Source organism: Oxyura jamaicensis, chromosome 2 (assembly GCF_011077185.1).
Source record: "Oxyura jamaicensis isolate SHBP4307 breed ruddy duck chromosome 2, BPBGC_Ojam_1.0, whole genome shotgun sequence".
Taxonomy (NCBI): domain Eukaryota; kingdom Metazoa; phylum Chordata; class Aves; order Anseriformes; family Anatidae; genus Oxyura; species Oxyura jamaicensis.
The window spans coordinates 53,834,930-53,860,748 of NC_048894.1; the positions used below are offsets into that span (position 1 = coordinate 53,834,930).

At 40.2% G+C, this 25,819-nt stretch overlaps 1 protein-coding gene across 7 annotated transcripts in view; it reads left to right on the forward strand.

The window, feature by feature from the left end:
• TNS3 (tensin 3) overlaps window positions 1-25,819 on the forward strand; it is a 247,589-nt gene that overhangs the window by 48,819 nt on the left and 172,951 nt on the right. For 5 of the 7 annotated variants that reach the window (XM_035316737.1, XM_035316734.1, XM_035316735.1 and 2 more), the window contains exon 2: window positions 21,389-21,500. The exons of the other annotated variants lie outside the window; for them this stretch is intronic. In XM_035316737.1, coding sequence (XP_035172628.1) covers window positions 21,389-21,500 — 112 coding nt within the window. The remainder of the gene's footprint in view (window positions 1-21,388; window positions 21,501-25,819) is intronic. 7 annotated transcript variants of the gene reach the window in all.

A 25,819-nucleotide genomic window follows, 5' to 3' on the forward strand; every position in this document is an offset into this window, starting at 1 on the left:
ACCGTGTCCCTAAGCACAACATCCAACTTTTCCTTAAACACCCCCAGGGATGATGACTCCACCACCTCCCTGGGCAACCCGTCCCAATGCCTGACTCCTCTTTCTGAGAAGAAATGTCTCTTAATTTTCAACCTGAACCTCCCCTGGTGCAACTTGAGGCTGTTCCCTCTAGTCCTATCACTAGTTACCTGTGAGAAGAAGCTGACCTCCAGCTCCCCACAGCTTCCTTTCAGGTAGTTGTAGAGAGCAATAAGGTCTCCCCTGAGCCTCCTCTTCTCCAGACTAAACAACCCCAGCTCCCTCAGCTGCTCCTCACAGGACTTGTGTTCCAGGCCCTTCACCAGCTTTGTAGACCTTCTCTGGACATGTTCCAGGACCTCGATGTTGTTCTTGTACTGAGGGGCCCAAAACTGAACATAGCACTTGAGGTGCAGCCTCACCAGAGCAGAGTACAGGGGGATGATCACCTCCCTGGTCCTGCTGGCTACACTATTCCTGGTACAAACCAGGATGCTGTTGGCCTTCTTGACCACCTGGGCACCCTGCTGGCTCATGTTCAGGTGAGCATCAATCAGCACCCCCAGATCTTTCTCCTCTGCACAGCGTTCCAGCCGTTCTGCCCTAAGCCTGTAGTGTTGTATGTGGTTGTTGTGACCAAAGTGCAGGACCTGGCACTTAGCCATGTTGAATCTCATCCCATTGGCCTTGAAGAAGAAAAAAAACCAAATAATTCACAGGTTAAGATAAGGATAATTTAATTAAAGGAAAAATAATTAAGGGGAAATTAATCTAACTAAAGGGAAAAGGGGAGGGGTAAAAAAAAAACAACACGCACAACAAGCAAAGACCATGTGGAAACAGAGAGAGAGGAAAGAACTTATTCTCTACCATTGAGTGATGCTTGACCATGTCCTTGAAGCAAGGCCTCAATATGCATAGCCATTGTTTGGGAGGACAGACATTTTCATAATGAGAGCCCACTCCTCCCCTCTCCTTCCCTTTTTCCACCTTTTTTTTTTTTTTTTTTTTTTTTTCTCAGTGTGACATCATATGGTATCCCTTTGGTTATTTTAGGTCAGCTGCCCTGGTGGTGCCCCCTCACCACCTCTTACCCACCCCTCAGCCTGCTGGCTCTTGGGAGGAGGTTGGAGGGAGTCCTGTGTCAGTATTGCTCAGAAATGGACAAAAACAGTGGTGTGACACCAGTGCTGTTTTAGCTACACATGCATAGCACAGCACTGTATGGGCTGCTGCAGGGAAAGTTAACTCCATCCAGACAGACCCAGTTCACCAAGAAATAAAACTTGGGAACTAATACTGGGGAAGAGTGGTTGCATTCAGCTGTGACATATGGAATCTGCAAGTACAGAGCAGTAGTTCTGAGGAAAACAAGGCCTGAAATGTTGATTCATGGCCTAGTTTAAGATACAATTCCTGACTACTTTCATAATACTGTGGTTAAAGAAAGATGCTGCCAGAAGTAACTGGTAAGTAATCAGAAGCATCTTTGAGAACTGTTTTTTTTAATAGATTTTGCTTATTTGGGAAGGGGAAAACATCTTGTCATCCCTTGTTCAATGTATTAACACCGTGTAATAACCCAGTTGAGCTGGTTAGCGCCTGTGCTTTTAGTGAAGCTTTGTGTTCCCTGCAGATGTGAGATTTTATAAAAATATCATTCTGCTCAACAGAGATAATGGTTAAATTGAGCTGGTATGAAACGTGAGTAACGTCTTTTCTTCAGTTTAATATATTTTGATAGAAGAATGTGATGAGTAATGTTTGGAGCACAGACTGAGGTTCAAGCAAAGTAGACTGCTGTTACATATTCTCCTTGTCAGTGACTCATTCAGATACGGTCATCAGTAATATAGCTTGACATTTAAAATGATGTACAATGAGAGTTTGATACTCAGTCTCTCTGGGATTCATTTTCTGTCTTTTTGGAGGCAATAATAGTTCCTACCTTTTGGAGAGCAACTTCAGGTTCTCAGCTGTAATCTGCACAGAGATACCAATTTTAGTTAACTATATGGAATTATGCATCTTGTGCTTCAAGCAGGGCTGTAGGTCTTGCTGGTATAAGAGAAGAATAAGAAAGGGAAGGACTCTGCCTGTGGCAGAGCCCAGTGAAGTGTGTTGCTTCTGTCAGCTTCTCTGTTCTGCCTGGGTAGGCTGGGCAGCTCTGTTAACAGGGGTAAGCAAGCTTTAAAGTGGCAGAAATTGAGATTCCTTTTAAACTTTTGGAAGAACTGGAATGCCTTCTCTCTGGAGAGTCAGGCCCTTGCCAGTGAAAAACTGCTTTCTCTTTATGAACTCTGAAGCCTGGTAGTACTTCTGAATCGTGTTTCTATGCTTTCAGCTTCCATTCTGACTACTGTGAATTTCATTAATTTCCTGGATACCCTTGAACAACTTCTTTCTTTGAGTCTTTCAAGGTAATGGATGCTTCTCCTGCAGTTTGCTTGTAGAGAAAACATTGCTTGTACTAACATTTTTGGTTTATGTGCTTTGGCTTACCCTTGTGGGTACTGTTACATTTGTTTGAAGTTGTTCCCTAGTGAATAAATGCTCTGAAGACTTGTAGAGCCAAGGAGTGAGAAACTTTTCAAAAAAGTAGGACTCTTCAAGCGGTCAGAATTTTTCCCTTGGTTGTACTTGAAAGTGGTGAAGGAAATGAAGCATATAACAGCTCCCAGAAAAATGGTGAACTTGCTTCATTGATTTCTTAATGACACTGAATTTGGCACCAGTTTTGTTTGTTTACCATGGTGATGGAATTTTCTATACATACTAATAGATTTGGGAGTTTCCAGTTCAAATATAAGTTTAGCTGAATTACTGTATTCAGAATTTCTTGAATTCTCATGTGCTTTCTGAAAGCAAGTGTAATTGTGCTTACATGATGCTTCATTGCAAATTCAGTGTGATATGGCTGTTATGTGAAATACTTCTACTGTAACTGGATCAATTATTTGAGGAAAAAAATCTAATGATTGGGAAAATTGTGGATTTATCCAACTGAGGTCACTAGAACATAAACTGAGGTTTTAACAGCTTTAGATGCGTTGTCTAGAGGCACAGACAATTTCCTAGGTGTCACAAGTTTTGATGAGCTGCATTCAGCAAGAGAGAAGGTATTCAGGAGAGAGATGGTTGGTGGGAAAGCAAAAGCAAAATGAAAATACTCCTGCTTAAAGTGGTATGAAAAGACCTAGAGAAGAAAGGAAGGAAGACTACTGGGGTAATATTTTCAACCTGCATGGTCTTTGAATGTAGAGTTCCTGCAAAGCACCACAGTTGAGATCACTTTGGCACCACAGAATCTACATGTGGTATTATACATCTGTGTTGATGGAGATTAAGAGTTGGCAGAGGAATAACATATTTAACCCTGACTGTTTTGTCCTTCAGGAATACAGAGAACATTTCTGATTGTTTTGGCATTCTTTTGCTTACTTGCTAGGAATTGACATTTAACTTTTTGGGTGATGTATTTGTAATCAATGAACTGTGTGTGTCAGTGACAGAGGAAATGTATGCAAACAGATACGAAGTCTGACTTCAGCAAGATACTGTTAAGTATAATATGTTAATTTGCTATAAGGTGTATATCAGATGGAGAAGTATTTCAATATTCTTTTTGTATTCCTGTTCATTATTTGTGTAGGAATACCCATGCTGTAGCAACAAGATACGGATTTATCAAAAACAGTTGTATATGAATTTCATTCCTAACAAAATGATCAAAACTTTTTAATGGAGAAGGAGAAAAATATATAAGCTCAGGGGGTGGGGGTGGGGAGAGGGAAGCTTTTCATCTATTAATTCTGGTATTCATATACACAGCAGTGCTTCCAAAAATGTGGTATGATTTTAGAAACAAGTTCTCTGAATACATCTTCATTTATTGCTAACTTTGTTTTATAAGTGCAGTGAAAATTGGATTACTGTTGCCATTTCAAGCCTGTTCATGTACAGATATATTAATCTTCCTTTCTGTCTGTTACATTATATGTTACTGTGGTATCTGGACAGTTTACTTCTGAAAGTTACTTAGCTTCATGTCATCTCCGTCTTGTATCTCCATTTTAGAGGTGATGCACAGCTGCATGGAAAAAATTAAACTATTTGTTTACACTACCTCAGAGGTCTGTGGTGAGGCAGGGAGCTCATGGTGTTTCCAAGATCCAAAAATACGAGGTTATTACTTCTGTTTACTCAATAGTTCTGCATTCCTCCTTGCTGGGCAAACTTTTCTGTGTGCAAGTCGCTTAAATTATTTTATATTCAAAGTCAAAATGTTAATTGAGCAAAAAAACTTGAGCAGGAGGCCAGACTAGATAAACTTCTGCAGTCTGTTCCAGTCTAAATTGTCCTTCGATTCTGCATTATGCAATTCCTATTGACATGAAGGTCTGATGTATTTTTTTGACTTTTTTTTTTTGAGTGCATTATTTGAATAAAGCCTACCTGCTACCTCTGAGAAACTTTTTGCCATCTTAGTCCAAGTAGATGGATTCTGACTCTGTAGCAGGCAGAAGTTTTGTGGCCCATAGTCCATTTGTTACTTTGGGGCCTATGGTTAACTCTGATGTTATAACTGGTTTTAAGTTATTGTATATAATTGAGATTCTGAAAGATTATATAAGTCATGGCATCACTGATTGATTTTCTGTGGCCTATATGAAGTAAATGCACAGTCTTCATTCAGTGTCTGGACAATTTACCAAAAGGAGTGGTTAAAATGGACTTGAATGGAGCTTGCATTTTCTATGTAGTATTCTTCTGTTTTGTCGAGCAGCTTCAGGAGAATTATAGTCCTTATGCTTTTGCTTTTATCTGTGGTCTGGATGAAAAGGGGTATATAGACCTACTATATATGACACTCTTAAAATGGAGAGTTGACTGTTGAAGTGGTTTTTGTCTCCCTTTTATCTGATTGTGTATAGTCTCTCTGCAAAGGAGTTAGTGCCAAACTTGTGAGTGGAAATGAAATGAGAGAACTTCAAAGCGCATGGATGATGGATTTTACAGGTGGGATTTGAAACTAAAGCTCTTGTTACCGTTTACTTCCATTCTGTTAGCACTGCCTGGCACACCTTGCAATGTTGTTTCATGAGCTGCTGGAGGAACTGGTGTTGCTTATGAGTGAAGCCTCATCGTTTTGTAAGTGGCTATTTCCCAGATCACACACTCTCCAGTATAGTGGGTCTGGTGTGCAGAATATGGTTAATATGATAGATTTGCTTGTAAGCTCCCAGTAGCATTGACTCCTTTATCCAGGCAGTACTCTGATGTGAGATTTGGCAGTATTATTGTCACTCTTACAGCCTTTTGCAAACCAGTCAGCCACTACATTTCCTATTTCAAGAATCACAGAATGGCTAAGGTTGGAAGGGACCTCTGGAGCTCATCTGGTCCAACCCTGCTGCTCAAGCAGGGCTGTCTAGAGCAGGTTGCATAGTGCCATGTCCAGATGGCTTTTGAAGGAGAGAAACTCCACAACTTCTCTGGGCAGTCTGTTTCAGTGCTCTGTCACCCACACCGTAAAGAAATGCTTTTTAATGTTTCTACTACTTCTTGCAAAAAAAAAAAAGAAAGAATTCTGATGTTTCTGTATGGAGAACCAGGCCATTTATGCTAACACTGAGATTCTCGATGCCTTTTTAAAAGAATGTTGCTCTCTTTTCCATAAAATGGGGATCTTTTTCAGGCCTCCAAATCAGGATAGTTTGAGTTTTCAGCTTGCATAAGAGAAAGATGTAGAAGAGTTTGATGTCACAGATGCCCTTTGATGTCACAGATGCCCTTAACCAAGTATTGTCTAAAATGAAGTCGACCAGTGGTAGCTCAAATTTGAATGATATTCTTGAAGTACACTATGAACTGCCTGTTATAATGCTTGTATTTGCTTCTCCTAATGTTTTTAACTTCTCACAATCACTTTTTCCTGTTTCCTAGAACAAATTTGCTTCAAAGCATTTGTACTGCAGATAATGAATATTGCTTTTGCTGCCTTAACGTTTTCCAAAGACGTTTGTATCTGTGTGACGCAAGTGCTATTCTCAACCTGAACCTGCAGTGAAACCTTTCTCATGAACCTTTTAAATAAAACATGGTATTGTGCTTGATAGACAATGGGAATAAAACTGTGTCTTAGCTGTCTGCATGTGCGTGCTGTGGACTGGAGTGGGGACGGGGAAGAACATAATATCTTTAAGAGAAAAGAAGGGCATGCGTGTTCTGTGGAGTATTGTATTCATGTAAAAGAGCTGGATGCATTCTTCGATCTTGGCTTTTCCTTCTGGGAGGGAAAAAGGGGGGAGTGTAGCTGGGGGTAGTGGTGGACATTCTTGCAGGGGATTAATTCTGAGGTGACTCAAATAGACACTTTGATCCCTTACATCTGCAGGTTGGCTTGTTTTAGCTTGTTAATATACATAGCAAACTCTCTCTTTCCTTTTATGTTTGGAAAATTGCTCATAGCCCACACATGGCTCTGTAATTGGGGAGAGATTGTTCATTCTTGCCTCCAGGAAGACATTTCTCTCTGTCTGCTGAACTGGAGTTCCAGACTGGGTGGAGAGAATGCAAGAAAAATACAGGTTGCAAGCATGGATACAAAGCTCTTATTTGAGCTATGATTCTTTAAGAAATGGACACCGATCCATCTGCATTTGCATCTTGATGTATTCAGAATAAATGGAACGTTCTGATGTTTTGCATAAAATTTAAGTTTTTTCTTACTCTGCCTCTTTGTCAGCCCATAGCTTTGTTGAACTGTCTCTCTGTGACTGTATATGGTCACAGGGGAGTTCTTAGTTTATATGAGACATTCCCTGAATGTAAACATCCATGAACTGAGATTAGGATTTGATTCCGTCATACAGTTCAGCACAAGTGAGCAGTACGACCAAAAAGGGCATTTGTGTTTGTTGTACGGGTCTTACACAATTAGTACTTTATGCATATGTGTATGTTTTGCATGGAAAAGATTCATTTGTAATACTTGGGTATTTGGAGTGTGGTTCAGATTGCTGAATTCCAGGGTTTGGTTTGGTTTAGCTTTTAAGGATTTTATTGCTTCCTCTAAGAAAAAAAATAATGAAATCTATTTTCTGTTTATTTGCAGAATGACAACATTCCTTTGTTTAGAAGGATCTGGTCCCAGTACTGATGTTTTGTTACAGTAAATTAGTAAATTTTGTAGCAGTAAATTAGACAGGGCTGATCTCAGCTTCTACAGTTCGAGGTTTTATCATGCATAAACATAACATGGTGGCGGCTGCACACTGTATGTGAATAATGAGTAAGGGACTGTGTGGGGACAGGGTGGAGTCTCCTGGATGCATTCTGACCTATGGCCTGTTAGGTTGCTAAACAGACCTGTTTTTCAGTCCGAGGTGGTCAAAGAATAACTGAACAGTTTGTAGAAAGTGAAAAGATGGAAAAATAATCGCAGCTAGAGAAAGGTGGAAACTGCAGTAAATATAGTATAGTAATAAGGTGTGAGTTGAACTTAACGTGAACTGAAAACTGGTTTGAGCAGTTGCTCTGTGTTTTGCTTTCCTTTGCCTGCCCCCTCTGCCCTGCTCTCTCCCCCCTCTGGTCTTGTGTTAAACTAGATGCAGAAACGGACTGGAAGAACTTCAGTCCCCGTGGGACCTGAAACAGAACAGGACTGAAATGAAATGTTGCCACGATTATCGTATAAAATGTCGGGAAGCTTTTCCAGGTGCTTTGGGAAATATTTTTATAGTTTTACGTAACTGTTGTTTGACAGACAAAAGAGAAGTGGGTATACTTAAAACATATCCATGTAGCCATGTAGACGTTAAATGCTATTTAAAAATTGTTTTAATTGGGGGGGGGGGGGAAGGGGAAGATTTCTAATTGTAGTGAAGTATTTTTGGAATTTGCCCTGTCAGTTAGTAATATTTGACTAATTAAAGCAACCCTTTGTTTAAGCCAGGCTGACAACAGTTCATCTGGAGAGTTGGCTGGTGGTCAAACCGAGATATGTTCATTCCTCAGCACTTCTGCCTATATTTATATGCTGATGTTTCTGAAGTAATGCTTTTAACTTGGAAGAAGGTAATCACATCTGTGAATTCCTTGTGGTTTCTCTGCTGCTGAGGGTTGCAGACTATAAACAATTGTACTGCCTTAAAGCCTAGTGTGTAATGAAAATGAACGAATAAAAACAAGCATACAGGCAGTAGGCCCCTCTTTATGGTTGGAGGCATCAGGTTTGTTTGGATGGCAAAAATAAGGGATTATAAATTTTTGCTGAAAGAATGTTACCAAGAGGCATTTCTCTCTCATGTTGCCTTTCTCTTGTGTATGCTCTTGCTCTTGCGAACATGTTCTGACTGTTGTTTGGTCAACAAAATTTTGTATGTTTGTGGAAAATTTGGAACTTGTACGTTCCCTGTAAAGGAGAGGGAAAAGGCTACAAAAATTTTACAATCTACGTCCCCCCCGCCCCCCCGAATCACTGGATGTTTTCAAGATGTGATTGGACAGGGTGTTTCGGTTCCCTTCCATCCTGGGCTGTTCTGTGATTCTATGATATAGTTTAGTGAGATTTTCTTTATGATCCCAGTTAGAACACCAGCGAGACTACTAGGACAGTTATTTGGAAATTGAAAGTGAGTAGCTATTTGGGGCTACAAGAAGGGAACAGGTCTGAGTTAAGTAACAATTGTGTTTTACGTAACTGTTTTTCTCAACATAATGGTTTAAATATTTATTCTTGGATGAGTGAGCAAGTTAATCAGCTACAGAGCAGGCATTGTATAATAGCTGTGTAAACGTCTATTGTATTTGGTTTCCATTTCCACAAGAGCTTTAGAATCTTGTAGCTGAATGTGATCCTTGTGCTTAAGTAATTTTACATTACCCTGGTTCATTCACGTGACATCAAAGATGAAGCTACTTGGGCTAGTAGCATCAAATCTTTTCCTGTCTGGGTGGGAGAAAATAGAACTCCCAGCTAGTAGCAGTCTGTGCTAGTCAGTGACCAGAATTAGTGTAATTTGTGAAGACAATTTATTTTTTTGTATTCTGACTATAGGTTAATATTCGAGTGGAAAGAGCTAATTGGAAAGGTGGACACCATTGTGACAGACAAAGGTATTATCCAGGGTGTAACTGGATTGACTTTGAACATGCTTACAATGATAAGGCGGAGGTAATTGTAACACAATCAGAAATTTTAGGTATGCAAATCTGCAGGTCAGCAGAAATAGAATTATCATGAATAGCCTGCTGTAGATGCATTCTTTTAGTATAACATGGTATGTTTTGCTGTTGAATTTCTTTACTGTACTCAGATCTGCAGGCCAAACATCACAGCATATAGGTGGGCTGAACATTATATGACTTACCACATTTACCGTGTGATTCTCTCTCAAATAAAGGCCAAACCTGAATGTGACATGGCTGGTGCTTTCTCTTTTTCTGTATGGCAAAGTGTTGCTGCATCTTGTGCTAGGCAAGTCTGCTGTTGTTCCCCTGCTAAAGCCTGAAAAAACAGTTTTCCATAATACTGATACCCATTCCAAAATGGGAGGGATATTAGGTATTTTCAGAAATTTTCAGTATATTTCAGAAAATACAAACCTACCTAGTACTAGCCTTTGCTCCCTTAAAGTTCTTTTTAACTTGTTAGGGCTTAGGTGAGCATAGACTCTGTACAGTATTGTCTCTGGCTAATAGTAATAGGGGACTACGATAAAGACTTTTTGATTTAGTGTACTGTTACCACTTCTCAAACATTTTGAGAGATGCACATTTAGGGTGGTGGGTACAACTGATCTTGTAATATCAAAAGAAAGTAAATAGAAGGTATATGAAATCTACAGGTTCCAGGTAAAGCTCTTTTCATCAGCTTGTTCCCATAGATTCATCTGACAAGACCACACAGGAACACTAGAAAAAATACAAAACAGTGTTAGTAAGAGATGTTTATTTTGCTGTCTCCCCTTGGCCTCTTGCTCATGGTTAAAATACACGGGTCTGCAGTGTGGGAGATGCTGGCCCAGAACCAGCCAGTAGCTCTGCAGTGGGTTTTCCTGCTCTTTGGAGAGCTGTACCTCTGGGCAATTGCTGTTTAGTGACATCCTTTCTCTGCTGCTGAAGAACTAGAGAGAAGAAAGAGGTAGGACTTGGGATCTGGCTCAGACTGCCAACGTCTGGGTTGGATTTCTTGGCACATGGGAGAAGTTGATGATTGTACCAGAAACTGCCTGTGCTGAGTGTTCTCGAGTTCTAAGAGACTTTCTTGTAGTGCTAGGTATTGCTCAACCGTTGTTAGTTAATCACTTTTCAAGTAGCTGACTGGGATGACAACTAAATGGCAGGTTTGCTGGATAAGAAAATATTAGAAAGGCAGATTTTGAGTGATGATTGATACTTCCATGATACATATACTTAGAGTGTGCATGCTTCCTTAGTATAGCAGCTGATAAATGCACACACATACAAGGTGTGCAAACCATTAGTTTGCTTACCTCTGTGTAATGTTAGCCAGTACCTGCACGAGTACCACTAGAGAGCCAAATTATGCATTAATGTAGAATGCCTGCCTGAAGCAAGTGGTAAAATGGAAAGATCAAATAGTGTAACACATCTAGCCTGTATGAAATTGCTCAAGTAATTTACTGTATTGCTATTAATATTTTTTTCAGTTTCTGAAACTGTTTTCAGAAATGACAGTTTTCATTTACTGATGTGCATCCCCATCCATCTCAGTTGTTCTTCCTGTTCATTACTCTGGTGCACAACTGCTGCTGTCTGTCCTTGTTCTAGCCTGGTTCTGACCTGTTCTATTGCTTCTGTTCTCCATTTCTTCACTTTCTGCAGATTTTGGTAACTTTATTATTTGCTTTTTGTTGTTGTTAGTATTTGGTTCTTTCTTATCACACCATTAAATTTTTTATTATAAGACAGCTATTGGTAGCTCTTCAGTATTGGGCCTTATAACTAAGTGTGTTGTGTCATGGGAGAGTTTGGATTGTTGCTTTGCTGCAGACCTTTGTATGTTTGCTGCTGTTGTAAACAGATCTGGTAAGGACTACTGAGATGGAGGGAGTATGTGTGGAAGCATGTACTTTGTGTGCTTAATGTTTTTATGTACCTGCAAGAATCCATATTCAGTTGGAAGAGATTTGATGAGGTCTTTGAGGTGAAGATAATTTAAAGGAACAAAACTTGTCAGCTTTTCAAGGATAGATACCTCACGCCTTTTGAACTTTTTGTTCAACATTTTTTTTTTTTTGTGAAAGGAAGATGAACCACGTATATTCAAAAATAGCCTTTTCCCCTGTTGTTTAAAAAAGTGGATTTAGTCTTCAAATATCTTTCTCTGCTTTTATTATGCAAAGATCGTTGTAGCATCAGGGTTGTCAAGGCCAATTCATTTAACCAAGAAAAGAATAAGACCCGTCGACAAACACTGAACTTTTGCTATGTAAGTAGTCCTTCACTGCTTAGGCATTTACTTTTTACAGTATTTTCCCACACAGAACAAAGTGACAGTTTGCAAGTGAGATGAGGATGAAAACAACAAGTTTTCCAGTGTCTGGAATAACAGTTGTCTTAATGGACTTTCCATCTTTCTCCTAATGTGTTTTCCCCTAGTAGAGATTCATGTGCACTGAAGAAATGAAGCTGTTGAAACAAAAAGTACGAAGAGCTGATGACATGGAAAAATGTGAGATCTGCAGCTGTTTTACACTAAGAATGAAGAGTGACCAAGGGCCCCTGTTTGTTCCTGCTGGGAGGAAAGGGAAGGAACTTCTGCTCTATACAGGTGGCTGATTCCTAAGGGATAGCTGGATCAAGGAGAGCAGTGAAGATCTGGTGACAAAAAGACAGCTTTTTATTGCTTTTCTCCAGCAGGTGTACTGCTCTGCCTGTGACCTACTGGAAGTAGCTCTGGGGCTACCAACGGGCATACATTCAAACCTGCTTGTGTGCAGTTTTCCATCAACAGTTGTCACCCACCTCTAGGTAGACCTTGACCTATTGTCTGCTGGACTGGAATCTCAGCCAGGTCGTAAGGGGAATTACTTGAAACTGCCCGGGAAAACAGCAAACATGAAAACATACAGCAATGTTGTGTTTGAATTTTGAGGTAGCTAGCGGGGAGAGAGAATTATTTGATAATCTGTCTTGTCCAAACATTTTATTCTCATGTTCCTTCTGCTTTCCAGTGGAAAGTATTTTTCAAATAAAGTTGAAGGTCCTGTCTCTTGTTAGAGCAGTGAAGTTGCTCTTGTGTTTACTCACAGCTCCATACTGCTCACTTGATACAGCTGTTAAGGCTGCAGTCCCCTATTCCAGAATCCAATGACAAACTGTTCTTGTACTATTGCTTCTCTATGGCATCTTGTGCTATTTTGTGTCTGTTCAGCTTTAAACATTTTAGTTCAGAGCTGTAAGTAAAAGAGCTTTGTTTTGCATACAAGAGCCAGTACAATTTCTCATTCAGCTAATGATCAATGTCTTTTCTGGCAGCTAGAAACAGAAGCATGAAAATCTAGATCTGGAGACCCATGTACATTAGTTGAATGAATTGTGGAGCAAATCTGTAATTATTATTATTATCATTATTATTATTTTAAGTTGCAGACTTTAAACTGAACATTATATATCTCGTTCCTGCCTATACAAACATTTATGGTAGAAGGAGAGGATATATGGAAAGGGGTGACTAAAATGTTTGAGGGGAAGTAGCAGCTGATTTTTGTGAAGAGATAGAAAGGGCTGGGATTCTTCAATTTGTAAAACAAAGTTTTTGGGGAATATGATCAATGTTCTGCAGAAACATAAACATGTTAGGTAAGCTGAATGCAGAACTAGTCATGCAATCCCACCGTGCAGGAACTGTCGCTTGCTAGAACTAGTGGGAGTTTGCTTTAAAATGGTCAAGTGAAGGTACTTTAGATAACAAGGAGTATGACTTCCTGGAGCTTCCTGCCATCAAAAGTTGTAGGGGCAGAATGTACCAGCATGTTCAAAGATTTGACAGAAGTAGTGGAATTAGAATAGTTCAGTGGGAATGGACCTACAAAGATCAAGTCCAACTGCCAGACCATTTCAGGGCTAACCAGAAGTTTAAGTAAGGGCATTAGCCAGCTGCCTCTTGAACATTGACAACTATGGGGCATCAACCACCTCTCTAGGAAACCTGTTCCACTTTGACCACCCTCACAATAAAGAAATGCTTCCTTATATCGAGTCTTAACATTCTCTGGCTCAGCTTTGTGCCATTCACTTGCTTCCTGTCATTGATTATCAGGGAGAAGAGATTGTGCACCTCCCTCTTCATCTCTCCTCCGTGGGAAGTTGTAGGGAGCAGTGAGGTTGCCACTTAGTCTCTTTTCCTTCAAACTAGACAACCTTAACCTCTCCTCAAGTATCTAAGTATCTCAAGTATCAAGTATCTCCTCAAGTATCCTCTTTCAAGTATCTGAATATCTTTTTTTATTATTATTTTATATTGTGAAGCCCAGAACTACACATGGTATTCAAAGTGAGGCCACACCAACACTGAATATAGTGGGAGAATTATCTCCTTTGACTGGCTGGCTATGCTGTGTTTAATGCACCCCAAAATGTGGTTTGCCCTCTTGGCTGCCAGGGCACACTGCTGACTCATATTGAGCATATGGTCAACACCATATCCTTTTCTGCTCTAGGGGAAACCAGTATCTGTTAATGGACGTAGGAGGACTGGGTGGGGATGAACCTTCCAATGTCGCTGGTACAGTGAGGGAAGTGGGAAGGGAGGGGAACATAAATCAGGCTGAGCTGTCTTGCTGTGTTTGAATGTTGTCTGCCTTAGACACAGCAGTGAAGTGCTTGGTAGGTAACGTGGATGTTGTGCTGACCCAGTAAGGCATACTTTATGTTTAAAGCCCTATTTTCTAAAGCTGGCTGTTGATGTGTTGAGTAATCACTGAGTGCAGGTACTTTGCACATCTCTGTCACCTTTCTTTTTATCTACATGAGTGCTCTAAGCTCATTTGAACAAAAACTTCCTTTTTAATTTTGCTCTGGAAAAGTGATCTGAAATCATGGTATCTAGGCAGAATTTCTTTTTATAGCAATAAAGATACCTTATATCTTTTGTCTGAGAAATTACAAGGGCAGCTGCTGCTAAAATGATAGCACCAAACATTGTAACAGGGGAGGGGACAATGCTATTTTTCTGTAACTTTCTGTTATCAGTTTGCCACTTACGCTCATACAGTAAGACAATTTTGTAACACCAAATCATAAGATTTTTTCCCCCTCTTGACATGAACTGACAGTGAACTCAGCTGATTCAATGAGACTTTTTTTTTTCCTTGTCAGCATCTCCATGTGTCTTCATAATGAGACTTGTGACTCAGATGGAGTCGAGCAGATGATAGGAGGAGGAATATTGCCAGCTCGGGCTGCATTACTTTAACTCAGATCTCTTTACTAGCTTAGGCTACTTCTCTCTTCTCTCTCTCTCTCTTTTTTTTTTTTTTAATAAATTAAATGCCTCGAAGAAATAAGGTATAAATGCAGTGTCGAACAAAGACTCTTTTTTGCAGTCCCTGTGAAGTTACTTGGTAATAGTAGATGGTAGTGACAGTAGTATGACTAGCTATTTGTGTACATTTTATTGTCTGCGTTTGTCTACACTATGCCCACCACTACAGAAACAATTTCTAAATGTGGGTGAGACAGAAATGCAGTATTTCAGTCTGTAAAAATTCTTCAGTGTTGTTTTATTTTATTTTGTTCTTTTTGGCCACTATCCTGTATTCTTGCTATGTAGTATGGGCTCTGGAAAACTTATATACTAGTGATATACTAGTGGCACTTGCATGTACTTAAATGTGTATGATACTGTGTTCATTTAGTGTCATTTGACTAAAATCAGTGCTACTTTTGGAGCAATAGTATGGTCTCCAAGAAGTGATTCTTATAGGAGAGCTACAGAGAATTTCATATGTGTTATAGTCTTTGCCTTTTAAAAAAAAAAATAATAAAATTCTTCATTGTTTATTCATCCTGTCCTTTTCTGAGTAAAACTTGCCATAGTCACTTTTTATAGTTACCAAAAAGTTCTTAATAGGCCTGCATGCATGGTAGGCATTGTTAAATATTATTCTGGTAAAGAAACCTGCAGCAAATGTGGAAAATTGCTTTAGGAGTAGGAAGTTAAAAATGCTGCTTACTGGGGGGGGGGGGGGGGGGGAGGTGGGAACTGTAAACTGTAAACCCTTTTGAGGTATTAGTAATACCAAGTGTTACATTCTGAGGCGTGTGACTTCCTGTCTCATCATTATTCACTAAAGGAATGTTAGTTAAGGGGAACTGCGGGTAAATTGATGGGATTTTTTAAATTTGATTTCTCAGCTGGATCTCTAAGCTTAGTAACTGCACAGAATTCATGTAAGAGATTCATGGGAGGGGAGGAAATGGAAAGGTGACAAAAGTAACTGAGTGACTTAATAAAAAGACTATAGGGTATGAGTACTCTGGCATTCCCCTCAGCTAGCTGTTCTGTGTTTTTTTTCCTTGTAGTCATGTGTAACTTGATAGAAAGGGCTGTAGGGCATGAGTACTCTGGCATTTCCCTCAGCTAGCTGTTCCGTGTCTTTTTTTTTTTTTTGTAGTCATGTGATTTATTTTTGGGGTTATCTTAGAGAAAAGTGTGTGTGTGTGTATGGCTTTGTTTTGCAAAGGTTTTGTAACTGGGGCTGAGCCTTTCAGTCATCCCTTAATTGAAGTTTCTTTTGGTTGCCTAGCCCCTAAAAGGTGGTAGGGAAGGAGAGCCCTTGAAAGGGAGTCTGTGCTTCTGGAGCTTTAATTGCTGCTTTTTTAAAGTTGCCTCGACCTGGAAGTTTACTGCAACAATGGACCCATGTCTGTCACAGTTGTAGAGGAATAACAACTGGAAATACCCATTTCTCTAATACACTGCTACCAACCTCCCCCAGCCCCTGTGTATTTAAAATAATAGTAATAATCATTATACTAGCCCATGGTTTTAAAACTACTATGGAGAGTAAAATAATGCACAAAGAGAATCCCAGGAAATTGCAGTACTGGTTGGTAAGTTATTTAGAGAGAGGACACAGAAAAGGAAATTGTATTAGCTTGACCATGGGCAGGAAGTGAATAAAAATATAAATCTTTGCTTTATATAATTGCATGCTGTGCTAAGAGGGCTTTTATAGGCCAAGTAAAATTCAGCAGTAGAGTTTGATGTAAAGAAAGCTTATGGGGTTTTGTTTGCAATTTTCTCTAGGATAGAATATGTGGCATGGATTGTTGGAAGTGCTGGAGGTAGAGAAATAATGTACAAACAAATTTTGACTTTTTTTTTTCTCTATGTGGACTAACATTTCTCTATGTAGACTAACTTACCTCTGATTATTTTTATTGAGAATTTTAAGTGAAATTGTATTTCCTCATAAAGATAGTTTAGTCACTGCCTGGGTAACTTTGGAGGGAACTACTCTTGTAGAAGTTGTAGATTTTTTTTTGTATTGAGCAACAGTATCTATATCCTTTTCTTGGAGATGGTTTGAATGGGTTTAATTTTACAATATTTATTTAATTCTCTAAAGATCTAGGTCTTGTGACTACATTCTTCAGGAATCAACCATTACCGCCATTGAAGTCTACATGCTTGGAGTTAAAGAAATACTGGTTGGTTCTGTTCTTCAGTAATTAATTGGTACGATGTATTGCAGTGTTTGGGAATAACACTGTGAATACATCTTCCATCCATATAACAATCCAGTGCTAAGTCCCTGTCAATGATGAATTGCTATATGGGTTTTGAGAAAACAAAACCCAAAATACAACCAAAAAAAAACACCAACAAAACAGGTGATTACTTTAGTCAGTAGTGGCTTAATCAAAATCTGGAGAGGGTCTTTTGTTTAAACTACTTTTCTTTTTTTAAAATGTAGAGTGCCTCAGGAGTCTTGCATAGCTCTGAGAGACCTGCTGTGTTTTTTTTTTTTTTTTTAAAACTGGTGATGATCCATGAGTTGCTATATAATGAAAATGCTCAGTGTTGAGCATTTGAAATTCATCATAGCTGAAGATGCCAATGTAAATCTTTACACAGTCTGCTGTGTTACACCAATGTAAGTATAGGATGAACTTTCAACTTCACTGGTTTTCTGTATACCAAAGAGAGCAGAGGATGGCCAAAAATATTTGATTTCCTTGTGTGGTAAGCAGAAGAGTTTTTTTTCAAAGAGACATCTCATAATGCTAGCAATTGAGACCAGCTGCAGTTACTCTCTTCCTCAGGCAAAAATTCAAAGTTTGTAACCTGTGGTTCTGCACTGTATTCTTCCAGTTTTTGCCCCTAACAATCACAAGCAATTTAGATTCCAGCCTTGCATCTTGTGAAAAAAGGAGTATTACTTGTTCACTTTCCTCCCATGATTGTTTTCTGGTGTGGTTATTTTATTTTTTTCCCTTGGTATTTTCCTTAGTGGAGAACTATGGAAAATGTACTAGGTGATGACATAAAAACTGTGGTCTAGGTTTTTCTAGGTTTCATAGCACTTTATGCAGAGTTCTAGTGTAAACAGCTCTGAGTGCTGAATCTCATAAATGAACTATTTAATTGAACTCCTTGGAGATCCAACAGTGGAATAAACAGTAAGGAACAAAGAATCCACATTTTCTAATTCAGGTGCAAAAGCTGTGTTTCCAAAACACCAAAGAGGAAAACTAATTAATTTATTTACATAATAAATGAAGCAGTCAGGTTGCCTAACTGATCAATTAATGTCAAGACCTATGTTCACTGCTCAGAAACTGGTACTTAATGTATTCTTGTGACGCTTGTCTTGCTTTGGAACAGTGTAAGTGTCAAAGCTTGCAAAGAAGTGTTTGGGAGGTAGGAAATAAGAAGGAGGTCTAGATGTGGAATAAACTTTCCAGAAAGCTTATCCATGAATTTCTTTGTAACTGCAAACTGTGCAGAACTGTCCCTTTCAGAGAGAGCTGCAGACTTGTGTGAACTTTACCCAGAAGTAGAACTCTGGAAGTGAGAAGGGTGGATAAAATCTAAAACAAGAATTCTTTTATATGTGTATCCATATTTATAAAGCAGAGAAGCTGTAGCAACTCTGGATATTGATGGAGATCATGGTGTTGCTAATTCTTGGTGTAGAAGAAGCTGTGGATATGAGGGCCTCTTAGATCTTTGGGCATCATGCTTGAACCTTCTAGGGTGCATGACTTGGATGTAATGACAGTAATGACACTTTTCCTCCTAGACATCTTAGTCTTTTCAGAAACATACTCTGTATTTTCAAATGAAAAAAATAAAGGCAAGTTTTTTGAAAATAATAAATTTTGTTTCCCTTTAGGTATGTTCCTACATAATGCTGGAGCTCATCTGTTCTTTTTATTGATGGTTTAATATGAATTATAATCATGACAACAGCTTTCAAGTCAGTATGACATAGCATAATGCAAATGTCAGCAAGATTATAAATGGGGGATATAAGGGAATTTGTGACTTCAGCTTCTGCAGTTAGTGATGGAAATATCTAATGATGCATTGTAATTACAATTCAAATTTATTTCTCAAATGTTTCATCTAACGGCTCTGAGGACAAGGACTCTTCTGCTATTTCCCTCAATAAATTCTGCTAATTAAGTGGTGGAAAGATTTTCCTGAGAGTCCAGACTGCGTTTTATTCTTTCGGTCTAAGTAATTTCTACCCTGGTGTTTATGACAATACGGTAGTTATCTTGGCTTTACACTGTGGCTAGGACCAACGTTTCCTGGAGCTATTGTTAACATTAGACTAACTGTTCGTACCTACTGGTGAACGTGGCTTGAGACAGAGCCAAAATCTGCTCTGGAGCACGTGTGCCTCTGAGCACCCAGGCCTCATCAAGGCTTATTGCTGCTTCTAAGGGCTCCTCTGAAGTTTGGGGTAGGCCCCTGTGGAGGCAGCATGTAGAAGTGTCTGGGTCCTGTGGTACATTGTTTTTGTGGCTGTTCTTATGTCTGCCCAGCAGCTGTGTTTTATGTTTTTAGAGACAACTGAACATTTTGCCTAGGGCCATATTAGCTAAAGCCACAAAGAAATCCCATGTAACTCCTTGCACCACACTGAATCTTTCCCTTTAGATGTATGGATGGAAACAGAATGGTAGGGGTCTGGCCTGCCTGTTTGCAGAGAGACCCCTTTCTGCTTCTGGACAGTAAAGCTTAGTACAGTTGAAGTGTTGAATGCAAGCCCATTTTTGGTCCTGAAGTTAGGAATAGCAATGTGCAAAGGATTGTAGCAAATGAGGTTACATTCGGCTGGTTCCCAGTCACTAGTGGGGTCCCCCAGGTTTCAATTTTAGGGCCAGTTCTCTTCAGTGTTTTTTTGTAAATGATCTGGATGCAGGACTAGAATTAAGTTTGCGGATGATGCTAAATCAGGAGGAGTTGACTCCCCTGAGGATGGAGATGCCTTGCAGGTAGATCTTAACAAATGAGAGGTCTGGGTATTCACCAACTGTACGAAACTTAACAAACCCAAGTGCTGGATTCTGCACCTGGGATTGAGGGGACTGGGTATTCCTGGATATATGTGCTGAGGTGGAGATGGGAGTTTGGAGAGTAGCACTGCAGAAAAGTGAATTGGCGATGCTAGTTGATGGCAAGTTGAATATGAGTCAGCAGTGTGTTCTAGCAGTGAAAAGGGCCAAGTGTATCTCAGGATGCATCACACACAGCATAGCTGGCCTGTCGAGGGAAATGATTGTCCTGCTCGACTGCGCTGTTGTGGCCTCACCTCGAGTACTGTAGGCAGTTTTGGGCTCCATGATATAAGAAGAATATAAAACTATTAGAGAGTGTCCAAAGGAGGGTTACAAAGATGGTGATGGGTCTAGAAGGGAAAATACATGAGGAGTGGCTGAGGTCACTTGGGCTCTTCAGCTTAAAGGAGACTGAGGGGAGACCTCATCACCGCCTACAGCTTCCTCACAAGAGTGAGCAGAGAGGGAGGTGCTGGCCCCTTCTCTTTTGTGACTAGTGGTAGGATCCAAGGGAACAGCATGTAGCTGTAATAGGGGATGTTCAGGCTGGATATTAGGAAAAGGCTCTTCACCAAGAGGGTGGTCAGGCACTGAAACAGGTTCCGCAGGAAGGTCACGGCACCAAGTCTGCTGGTATTTGAGAAACATTTGGAGAATACTCTCAGACATGGTGTTTTTCTTTCTTTTTGGGTGGTCTATTTGTGGAGTCAGCGGTTAGACTCCATGATCCTTGTGGGTCCCTTTCAATTTGAGATATTCTATGAAATGTGAAATGAAAATGAGAAACATAAAAAATCACTTGGGAGTTTTCATAGTCTGGGGAAATGTATTTCTATTTTTAAAAATGTCACTGGTATTTCTAAATGTGGGACTTGTTTTGTCCTATAGTTACTGTATTACTACTGTTACACTTTTGTCAGTGGGTATGTCCATTCCATGAAGTACTGCCTTTCTCTGCATAATGCCTTTGATTTACCAGGATACTTCCAAATGCAAGAAAAGAACCAGGAAGGTTAATAATCCTTCAGTTCCAAAATTAATGTTGTTTTCTAGAAGACTGCCAATGAAACTAAAGGTCATTACAGCCTTCTTGAGGAGGTACTGACTCAGTTTCAGACTTTGGTAGCCTCGTCTAATGTGTTACCTAAATGTTTCCTAGATAGTAGAAGCCATGTAACACTGGTAGCATATATGGCATTCGCTTTTGCTGTTCTGTTTCCAGTTAGAGATTTCATTATTATATTTTAACGTGATATTTCAGTTACTCCGACACACTGTGTAAATGATGTAATTTTAAGCTAGTGTACTTTTCTTATGCAGGAAAGAAGCAAAATTGATTTTAAGGTTAGTAATCTGTGCCGAAATCAAACTTTCATAGGTGCTTCTTGTTTTATTTAGTGTACGAAAAGTGCAAACTCTCCTGCACCAATGTAAGTTTCATTGGTTACCATGATAACCACTGTACCATGTGTATTGTGCGTCACTTATCTTAATTTTAACCAATGTAAGCTGAAACAATACAACTTTTCTGACCTAAGGTCTTATCTACATGAAGGCTGTTCATTGAGGTTATTCTGCATTTCTTTGTAGAAGATGGTCTTAGAGAGTTAAGATATAAAATGTCTTGCAGTATCTTTGCACTGGTATGTGATAGGTTTCTCACATGTTTTTGCTTTTCACACTTGAGAGTGGAAAGCTTGTGAGAGAGAGGAAGTGGAGAACACACTGATACTTCTTTTATACTACTAGTGATATGCTACTGCTACATTTCATTTACTGAACAACTGAGGGAAGTCTGACATTATATTCCCCTTGCTTTCAGCCTCAAGAAACAGCATCAAGGTCTCATACCTTCAAAAAAAAGTCCTTTAAGAAATTCAAAATTTGTGGAATCTGCAAACAAGTAATTGATAGCCGAGGCATTTCGTGCAGGGGTGAGTAACATATGATGTTCTCTGTTTAGTTTTTTGTTGCATATAGAAATTAGTTTTTTATTAATGTTAAAGTTTATAAGAATCCATGATTCTGGAATTCCCTCTGGACAAAATATAATCGTTACCTTGACTTATTTCTTTCCTTTGTACAATACTGTGCCCGTTTTATTTATTTATTTATATTTTGTTTTTGAGAGGAGGGAGCTGTAGTATATAGCTGGACATGTATAATTATGTGTTTTTATTACTGTGCTAGGCAGGCAAGTTCCAGAATAAGCCAATGCCTGTGCAGGCACTTAGGAGCATGTGAGTGAGTGATGTGTGCACAGTGTGTGACAGATGCCTCTGGAATTCAGCCTCCAACAGAGAAAGAGAAAGTGACCCAGAGTTACTGAGGCATGAAGGTTTTTCTCTGCATTAATTTGCTAAAATTCACAAGAGCAGCCATCTTTTTTTTTTCTTAATTTTTCTAGTTCCATTATACTCTGCATAATCCTTAGTCCTTCAGTCTAATCACTCAGACTGACAATGAAGAGATCCTTATCCTGATGGAGAGACTAGAGACACATCTGTCTCTGGTGTTGCCCACTCCTAACTGTTTTCCCTCACTCTTCTACCTTCTTTTGTAGAATTGAACATACTTGCCTCTTCTCCATGGGGTACCTGTGGGAAAGACCTTAGGCAGAAGTAAATAATTGGGAAGCTCAGTAGGTCCTTTCTGTAAGCTGTTGAGAGTTAGGGGGTCTTAATTCCCTCTACTGATTTAGTCTGTTCAACTATTCTTGCTACATGTTAAACAGTTTCTCTACTTTCTGCATGCATGGTTTACCTCCTAGTAAGAGGATGCTTTTGTCTATTCATCTGACGTGTAGTTACTCTTTTTGCTTATTGGTATTAGCACCACCTCCCAGTTCTAAATGGATTCCTCTGAGGGATAGAGGAGGAGATGGGAGACTTGAATGTGGAAGGAATGTGGGCTTTTCCTTCTACGTACAATGCTGAACTAAGGTACACATTTTGCAGATGAACAATTAAATGTAAAATACCTCACTTGTTCAGCACTATGTTCGTTAGAGGAGTGGCAGTTGCCACTCCAGAGTATATACTTCTTTACTATGTCTTCCCTCCTTCTGGAGGTTGGTCCCAAAGTTCTTAGTATTTAGTGGTTTTCATCTTAGCAGAAATTGTTAGTATTGTTAGAAAGAAGCCTGCTTAGTAGAGGAATTCTATTAAGACCCTCTTGATCAGGTTTATTGTTAGAAACAGTGTACCAGGAAAGAACTATACTTTTGAAGGGAAAGGCCTTTGGGGTGGGAATAAAAAAATGTTTGCCAGGTTGCTGTGGATTTGAGCCTCATAGCCCAGAGCTGGAAGACTCAAATTCAGAAAAGCCATGTCAGTGTCCTTATCTACTGTTCTGCTCTTCTGGACCTCATTCTTACCAACAAAGGAGAACCTTATTGGGAATATGAATGTCTAAGGCAGCCTTGGTTACAGTGACAGTGAATTGGTGGAGTTCAGAATACTGAGGGCAGGGACTAAGATGAAAAGCAAGCTCAAAACTCTTGAATTCAAGAGAGTATACTTTGGTCTCTTCAGGGATCTGCTGGGAAGAGTTCCATGGGATAAGGCCCTGGAGAGAAGAGGGGCCCAAGAGCAGTCCATCCCAACAAATGGGAAGTAAGGCACAAATGTCTGTGTAGATGAAGAAGTTGTTCCTGGCCAAACTCAAACACAAAAAGGAAACACGCAGGGGGTTGAAGCAGGCTTTCCTCCTTTCCAAGGAGGAATACAGGGATATTGTCCGAACATCCAGGGATGCAGTTAGGAAAGCTAAAACACAAATGGAATTGAATCTGGTCAAGGATGTTAAAGATGAATAAGGTCTTCTGGAATTACATAGGTGACAAAAGGAAGAGTAATGTAAATGTGGGCTCACTGCTGAATGAAACGGGGACCAGGTTACACAAGGCATGGAAAAGGCTAATGGAATACCTTCTTTGCCTCAGTCTTCACTAGCAAGATGAGCCTTCAGGAATCTCAGGTCCTAGAGATGAAAGGAAAAAGCTGGAGCAAGAAAGTTTACCTTGGTGGAAGAAGATCAGTTCAGGAAATACTTACTCAAACTGGACTGGAGGAAAGTGAATGTCACTCCTATCTTCAGTGAGGGCAGGAAGATGGACTCAGGGAACTACAGACTGGTTAGCCTCACTTTGATCCCTGTGAAGGTGATAGAACTGCTAATCCTGGAAACCATTTCCAGGCACGTGAAGGACAAGAAAATTATCAGGAATAGTCAGTGTGAATTCAGCAAGGGGAAGTCACATTTGATCAATGCGATAAGCTTCTACAATCCTGGCAGTTGAGAAGAGAGCAGTGGATATTGTCTACCTGCATTTCAGTAAGGCCATTGATGCTTTTCCTCACTGGATCCTCATAGAAGGACTGTTGAAATGTGGTCTGGATGGCCAGACAGAGAGGTGGATCAAAACCTGACTGACTGGCTGAACCTAAATGGTAGTGATCAGTGGTGCAAAGTCTAGCTGGGGGCCAGTAATGAGTGGAGAGCCTTCAGGGCCAGTACTAGGTTTAGTCATAGTTTTGGCTAGGATAGAGTTAATTTTCCTCCTACTAGTATGCTGCTGTGTTTCTCACTTAGGATGAGAATAATGTTGGTAAGGGGCTGATGTTGTAAATTGTTGCAGAGCATCACTTACGGTTAAGTCAAGGACTTTTGAGCTTCTCATGCTGCCCTGTCAGTGAGGAGGCTGTGGATGAAAATGATCCATGAGGGGACAAAACCAGGACAGCTGACCCAAACTGGCTAAAGGGTTATTCCATACTATGTGATATCATGCCAAACAATTAATACGGGGTGGATGGTTAGGGTGATGTCAGACCACTGCTTGTGGATGGGATGGCCATCAGTCGGTGCATTGCATTGTACATCACTTGTTTTGTACATATTATTACTACTACTATCATTATTATTTCTCTTCCTTTTCTGTCCTGTTAAACTGTCTTTATCTCGAACCACAAGCTTTTGCTTCCCCTCCCCCCCGATTTTCACCCCCATCCCACTGGGAGGGGAAGGTGAGCAAATGGCTGTGTGGTGCTTATTTGCCGGCTGGGTTAAACCACAACATCATGTTTAACGTCTTATTAATAATCTGGATGATGGGGCAGAATGTGCCTTCCGCCAGTTGGCATATGACACAAAACTGTGAGGAGTGTCTGATTCACCAGTGGGTCATTCTGCCATCCAGAGGGACCTTGAGATGCTGGAGAAATGGGCTAACAGAAACCTCATGAGGTTCAACAAGGGGAAGCGCAAAGTCCTGCACCTGGGAAGGAACAAGCCCGTGGACCAGCATGTGCTGGTGGCCACCCATCTGGAAGGCAGCTTTCCAGAAAAAAACCTCTGTATGTCCTGATGGACAGCAATTTGTACATGAGTCAGCAATGTGCCCTTGCTGTTAGCAAAGAAGGCTAACAGTATCCCGGGCTGCATTACGTGAAGTATTGTCATCAGGTTGAGGGAGGTGATCCTTCCGCTCTGCTCCTCACTGGGGAGGGCACACCTGGGGTACTGTTTGCAGTGCTCAGCTCTCCAGTACAAGAGCCATGACCGTACTGGGAAGAGTCCAGTGTTGGGCCACAGAGATGATGGGCTTCAGTACCTCTTTTCTGAGAAGAGGCTGAGAGAGCTGGGGCTGTTTAGCCTAGAGGAAGAGGCTCAGAGGGGATCTCATCAATGTATGTAAATCCCTGAACAGAGGGTGCAAAGAGTCAGCCTCTTTTCATTGATGGCCAGTGACAGGACAACAGGCAATGGACACAAACTGAAACACAGCATGTTCCCTTTGAACATCATGAAATGCTTTTTTTGTGTGTGTGTGTTTAACTGGGAAGGTGACTGAGCACTAGCAGAGGTTGCTTAGTGAGGTTTTGAAGCCTACCTCCCTGTGTGTATTCAAAAGCCATCTGCATATGGCCCTGCTTGAGCGGTAGGCGGGGGGGGGGGGTTGGACCAGGTGACCTCCAGAGGTCCCTTCCAACCTCAACCATTCTATGATTCAGTTAAGAGGTTTACCATTTGTCTTGTAAATAGATCGCAGATTGATAAGCATGAGCAAGTTTTTGTATTAACCTAGTGTTTAATAGCTTTGTTCAAATAAAGAAGCTAACAGTACATGCCAAGGTAGTTTAGCACTCTGTTGGCTTGTTCCAATAATTGGCTTGAAATATCAGGAGGAAAACAAAATTCTCATGTAACCAAGCTACTGATGAGAGTTGTTTTTTTTTTTTTTTTTTTTGGG